The 6,727-nt window shown below is 42.0% G+C and overlaps 1 protein-coding gene across 1 annotated transcript in view; it reads left to right on the forward strand.

Annotated features, from left to right (window-relative positions):
• Nucleotides 1-3,397, forward strand: part of LOC102828540 (putative zinc finger protein 66-like) — a 53,050-nt gene extending 49,653 nt beyond the window's left edge. Inside the window, exon 4 of the mRNA XM_006877873.1 lies at nucleotides 3,262-3,397. Coding sequence (XP_006877935.1) covers nucleotides 3,262-3,397 — 136 coding nt within the window. The remainder of the gene's footprint in view (nucleotides 1-3,261) is intronic.
• Nucleotides 3,398-6,727: the final 3,330 nt, after the last annotated feature.

Genomic DNA, 6,727 nt, shown 5'->3' on the forward strand with positions numbered 1-6,727 from the left:
TTTTAGTGAGATCTAAGACCCAGGAATCATTTGAAAAGTTGAAAAGTATCATTTCTGACCAGTTGCCACATAATTTACTCAATACTGAGCTAGTGGAAATGGCACAGAGGCCAGTTAATGACCACTAGGCCCTGTATGTATGTGTGTGTGTATAGGGTCAGGATAGGGTTCCTTTGCCTTATAATCTTAAGAGTAAGTCCTGAGTCTACCTGTGTCCTGTCCTTTGATCTGGGCACTAGGACTGTTTTTTGGTATCTTAACTACAGCCCTCTGAGGCAGAAGGCAAGGACACAGACCAAGACCAGGTTCCACTGTGGGGGTAGATCTTGGAGCTGAAGGAAAAAAGTTGTGTTCTCATGGCTAGAGAAGCTATCCACCAACATGGAAGCAGTTTAGGACTAGCTAGGTAGGTACAGGTCTTAGCAATGTTCTCTCCTACACCTTGCCTTCGATGCCAAACCTTGCCCATGTGGCTCAGGCCTGTTCAGGCTATATCCTTATCTTGTGAATGCTGAGAACTTCCTAATACACCTTCCTCCCTGAAACTTTGGTGAGACTTCCAATTTACTCCCTGGGTCTTTGCCTGCATGTGCTTTGAAGAAGCTCCAAGAGCCAATGTGATGTTGGTGCCCTGTTGTTCTTGTGAAAAACTTTATTGTGTTGTCTTTGATGTAGTCAAAAAAATTCATGTAGTTTATGAATATCTGATTTACAAGGAAGCCTCCCATGTGGCCCCCAACAGCCGGTAGAGTCTGCCCCCCATTGGACGGCAGGGCAGGCATCTCAGAGCGTGAGTGTTCTCCAGGCCTTCACCCCACGCCCCAGGCACCTTAGGGCCCACTCACGCTCCTGATGAGGCTCAAGGTTGCTGAGAGAATCTCCTGGTGTCCTGGGAGGCTGGCTCTCTCCACACTGGTGTATCCACCTCCAGCCCGTAATTAGTATTTAGTGTTCATAGGAACAGTGGTAGTAATTTTTACATGTTGGCAGCAATCCTCCAGAGAGTTAAAAGTGAGGTGCAGCCAAAATAGTGACACAATGTTGCCTGATTCTATACCAACATGTGAATATCATTTCACTGGTACCATTCTATCACCCAGCAGGAGAAGTTTCTACTTCTTTTCCCAGGGGTGAGAGAAGTCATTAGAAGGCACAATTAAAAAAAGAAGAAGAAGAAGAAGACAATAGAGAGATTAGAAGCGTGAGTAGATAGTGTTTCTGAGTTTAGGGATATGAAAGCATCAGACAAGACAGTTAGGGATGGGAGAGAAGTACTGAAGACAGGGTTAACAGCGAGCAAGTAGATGTAGCTGAAAAGGTAGCTAGAATGATGACTACTGATCAAGACTCACAGTCAAGTGTGAAAAGTCCTAAACCAAAGTGCTAGTTCCAAGAGAAAGAGATGAGAGTGTAAATGCAATACAATATATCTGAAGAAAATCAGACTGTATTTTGTTGAGCAGCATAGAAGAAAGATCAGGAAGAGAGAAGATCCTAGACAAGACTATTCAATTCATCTGAGTGATTTACAGAAAGTAGCTGAGAGACACTTGAAGAGTAAGGCAAAGAGAGAAAGGATTGTAGATTACAAAGGTAGATGGGCTGTGTAAGTGTTAGAAGATAGTACCAGGCTGAGTGTCTGTGCTGAAAGAAATGTCAAATGAGATTGAAGACACTATTGGAAGAAAGCATTATAAAAATAGATGAAAAAAAGAAAGAAAAAAAGAGAGGCAGACCAGAACACCAAGCAAAAGAGAGATTGCTCTCTGCAGAGTTGAGAATAAGGCTGAGCTTCTTTGCATCAAGTGCAAGGTTAAGTTTATAGACTAAACACAAAAATTAGAAAAGAATTACAAGAAGAACCTCCCTGAGAGGCTGTGTTCAAAGAGTTTAATATAAGTTGGAATACGAAAAGAAAAGAGAAGGCAAAATCAGAAGTTTCCAAACTGGGAACCAGGATAGACCTCAGAAAGTAAATCGATGGCATTAGAGTATTCAAGTCAGATTGTAGAGTGTAGATCAGAGAAGGAAAGAAGATACAAAGTCCAGAATGTGAGGCAGTGAAGAGAAGTTGAAGGAAAAAGGCATGATGAATTGAGAAGAAAGAGTAAGATGTAACCTGTTAACAACCCCAATGACAGGCTAGTTGAGAGGCATGTAGGCAGAGTCTAGTATGTAAGTAAAAAAAGATGGCAAATAGTAGAAGAGTTGATTTTGTTTAGAAGATGTTTAGAAGTGTAAAGTTTAAGACTTAGAAAGTTAAAATGACTTTAGAATTATTGTCAGCTCACCACAGAAGAGCGAGAAAGAATCCAGACAGAGGACAGGAAATTAGTTCCTCGTAATAATAAGCAACTCACCACAAATGCTGACATCATTAGAACCTTTCTCCCGTTGTCCCAATTAGACTGGAATTTCAACATGACAGAAGGTAAGGAGAGACTCCAGACGTACTGCCAGGCTCTGTTCGGAGGTCTAAAAGTGGCTGCAAAAAGCCCACTAATTTGGCCAAAGTAGGAAATGTGCAGCAAAAGCCAGATGAGAGCCCTGCTGCATTTTTAGAAAAGATTCAGGAAGCCTTCCACAAGTATACTCATATAGATCCAGAAGCAACTGAGATTAAAGCAGCTGTTAATCAGACAGCTCCTGAGGTTAGAAAGAAGTTATAGAAAGTATCCAAGATTTAGTAATAATAGCTGAGAAAGTGTATAACCATAGAGAAATTGCAGAAGAAAAACAAGTAAAGTCAAAAAGTCACCAGACTCAGAATCTAGCTTGAGTCTTGCTAGCCACTACTGCAGTAAAGCCAAGAGAACTGCAAGAGACAGGCGAAGTAAGAGTGAGCGCAGAGAAATCCTGGCTAGAGAAAAATCAGAGAGCTTACTGTGAAGAAAGAAGCCACTGAGCCAGAGAGTGATCCAAGAAAAGTCCAGAGAATAAACCAAAAACTCCCATCCTGGCTGTTGATAAATAGAGTGACTAAGAGAAATAGAGTTCAGTGTCCCTCCTGAGCCTAGAGTGACCCTGAAAGTAGAAGAGAGCTCATTCAGGTGTGGACTGTGAATCTGGAAGAAGAATATCAGCTACACCAAAGGCTGGCACAGCTGAACCCTGACGTTGACTAGTGGCTAGTAACATTTCCTAAGCTGTGCCAACCATCCTAGAACACCCCCTTGTTGCCAGTACATATACCCCTCTCTATTGACTGCCGGCCCGTGCAAGACCTCCGTGAAGTAAACAAGAGAACACGCCTGTTGCCAGAGGCAACAACTTAGCCGACCAGAGGGCCATAGAAAATTGCTTAAAAGCCAACGTAGCCCTAGTGACTCAGTTGCCGGACACAGGAGACACCGCCTTGCCTGAGGACCAGCCTTACACCAAGGCCGACCTAGACTAGATCAAACATCTGACCGTGACACCTCATAGAGAAGAAATGCATTAGTCCACTCACATGAGCATTTGTGAAATGCAAGACCTCTTGAGAGAAGCAGAGATCAAAATTCATAATGCTAACTCCAAGATTAAGCACATTGTTGCCACCTGTAAAGCGTGCCAGCTCACCAATGCAGCTAGAACTAAAGCTAACCTTACAGGCTGCAAGATGAGAAAAGAAATAAACTGGGTGCCTGCTGAGAATTAGACTTTTCAGAAGTAAACCCCAGAAAATATAGTTACAAGTACCTGTTAGTCTTTATAGACCCGCCTTCATTTCCAAAGTAAGTCAGAGTTCAGCTAAAGTACTGGGGGCCGATTGGAAATTACATTGTGTATACAGACCCCCGAGTTCAGGTCAAGTAGATAAGATTAATAGAACCCTAAAAGAGACCTTAACTAAATTAACCTTGGAGACTGGCAGTATCTGAGTAGCTCTTCTCCCCTTTTGCCCTCTATGAAGTGAGAAAATGTTTAACTGTAATTAGTAAATATATATACCTCCCTCTAATAAGTAGTAGGCTTGCTCTGCAAGAACTCCCTGCGTGCATAAGAGAAGCTTTTGTGTCTTGGTTCAGTTAATCCCCAGATTAATTTATCATTCTGAAGAAGATGTCCTCATGTGTTTCAGCTACAACCTTGTTAGAGTTAAACATGAGCCCATACCTGCCCCTACATTGACAGTACCTCTAAGATTAGAGTTAGGCAGTGTCGGAACAGGTGTTTCCTCCTAGTTCTGCAAGAGCAGCACTACAGCGTTTTGAAAGCAGCTATAGACATAGGTATTGAAAGACTAGAAGACTCAATCCCTCATCTGCAAGAGTCCTTGACTTCCTTAGTAGAAGTAGTATTAAAGAATAAGAAAGGCCTAGACCTAATCTTCTTACAACACGGAAGACTCTATACTGCACTAAGAAAAGAGTATTGTTTCTATATAAATCATTCAGGAGTTGTCAAAGAATCTATAGCCAAAGTCAGAGAAGACCTGGCAGAACATTGAACTAACCCCCTAAGTCACATGATTGGGCCTTTAAAAGTTTCTTGTAGAGGGGGGAATGTAGGGTCAAAGAGAAGAATCCATTTCATATATAAGCTTTAGCACGTCCTCTAGCTCCAAGAAAATGATATATAGCCAGGCAGCTCAAGGCCAGAGGCCAGATGTTTTCCTTTACCCTAGCCTAAGAACAAAGACCACCAGTCCTGACCAATTAAACTGTAACATCTCATAGTTTACCAATTGTTAACCAATCCAAAGATTGTAAAGCTGAGAAACCTGAGCTGTTTGAAAACTTTATAAAATCCCTGCAGACAAAGTGTTCTGGGCTCTTTCCCAAAGCCGCTGTGTCAGATTCAGTTAGAGACCTGGCTCGAGCTTGAATAAACAACCCTTATGTATTTACTTTGGTGTCAGCTCCTTGGGTGGTCTTTGGGGACCCCGAATTCTGGGCATAACAATATACACTTAAGTATGCACATCCTACTGGTTCTTTCTCACTGTACCCCAAGGTCTAATCCCAATCAGGCCCCAAGTTTATACGTTCCTCTCTGGGAAGACCCTCACTCTTTAGCAGTTCTAACAGGAAGCTTGTGAACAGAGAAGTGGGATTGTGCCTCTTTTCTTTACATCATCTGTGGACTCAGACTTTCCCAGTCAACCCACAGCAGCTTGATTTCAAAATCAGTGAAAAGTTCAGGGGCATGCTGGGGCAGGTCTGGCACCTCCAGGAGTCCTCTGTCTGGCTCCCCCATTGTGAGCTCACTGCACTTGAGACTTCTCCAGGTGTCTCTGAGAGCATCAGCAACATTGTCTCTTCACACCGTCGATTGCCTTCCCCTGACAAAACATTCCAGTTTACCAGCTTTTTTCCGTGCGTCTCTCAGAGCTGGTGGTGTTCTTAGGTGCCAGTAAGTCTGCTCTGATTCATGGAGACCCCAGGTACAAAAGAAGTAAGCTCTGACCGCTCACAGATCATCTGCCTTCTTGAGACCATCATTTCTTTTGAGCATTTTCCAATCCTAGGTGGTCCGTGTTCCAGCTCTAGATCAGACCCTGTTGTGCCGTGATCCATTGAGTTGTTGTTGTTTAATGTACTGAAATGGAAATATACATAACAACACCTATGTCTTCTCAACGATGTTTACATTCACAATTCAGGGACATTGAAGATGTTCTTTGACTTGAACAACCATTCTCACCCTGGTTTCCAAGTCAGTCTTCTGCTGTGAATATAACCTCAGTGGTTCCTGAGCATTAATAGAAACGTTTCTGTCTCCCTGTCACTTGGGGGAAACACTAATCAGCTTTCATATCCCAGCCTCTGTCCTCATGACGCAGATTTAGTTGTCTTTAATACAGATGACACCCCACCATAAAGAAAACCAACATCCTCACAACTAACTGAACCAGTAAGCAACATCAGGATAAATAGAGAAAAGATTGAAGTTGTAAAGGAGTTAAAATAAAAATGAAAAGTTACCTACAAAAGAGAACTAATGAGATTAGGCTGTGATTTCTCAACAGAAACCATGCAGGGAAAAAGACAATGTAATGACGATATATTAAAAAATACCTGAAAGAAAACAACTACCAACGAAGAATCCTATATCCAGCAAAAACAGTCCACCAAATACCATGGCAGAATTAGGTAACTTTCAGACACACCAAAATCAAAACAAACTGTAAGAACCAGAGCAACCTCATAAAAAATATTACAGGGAGTTTTTTTGAACAGAAAACCCCTAACAACAGACAACAACCTGAAACTAACATCACATAACAATCACCTTGACTTGACCCAGACATTGTTGTTCTTGTTAAGTGCCATCAAGTCAAGTTGGTTCTGAGTCATAGCGACCCTGCAAAAGGTATCCTTGGAGCAGCTGCTGGGTTTGAACTCCTGACCTTGTGGTTCACAGTCCTATAGCATCACACCAGGAAGTATGCAAAGTCAAATGGACCAATAAGACTGAAAACAGAGCTATAGATGTACCTGCAATAACAACGACCAAAAAAACCCACAAAGTAAAAAAAGAATAGAAATGTAGTTACAGAAGTACCAACTGGAGAGAAAATCAGTCAACTTTCAAGAAAACAAAAAACCCATGAGGTAAATTGTTGCAGACCGTGTAAGACTAGTCAGAGGTTCGAGGCCCTCTAGGGCTGAGTGTAACAAATGAGGCCACTGGCAGTTAATGGAAAATTGCTTTCATCTTAATATTCAGGTATATATATTAAATTAATACACTGGAGCCTTTGAAAATCCACAGATAAATGTGATATTTTCCTAAAGCCGAG

The sequence above is a fragment of the Chrysochloris asiatica genome, unplaced genomic scaffold (genome assembly GCF_000296735.1).
Source record: "Chrysochloris asiatica unplaced genomic scaffold, ChrAsi1.0 scaffold00658, whole genome shotgun sequence".
In the NCBI taxonomy this organism is placed as follows: Eukaryota; Metazoa; Chordata; class Mammalia; order Afrosoricida; family Chrysochloridae; genus Chrysochloris; species Chrysochloris asiatica.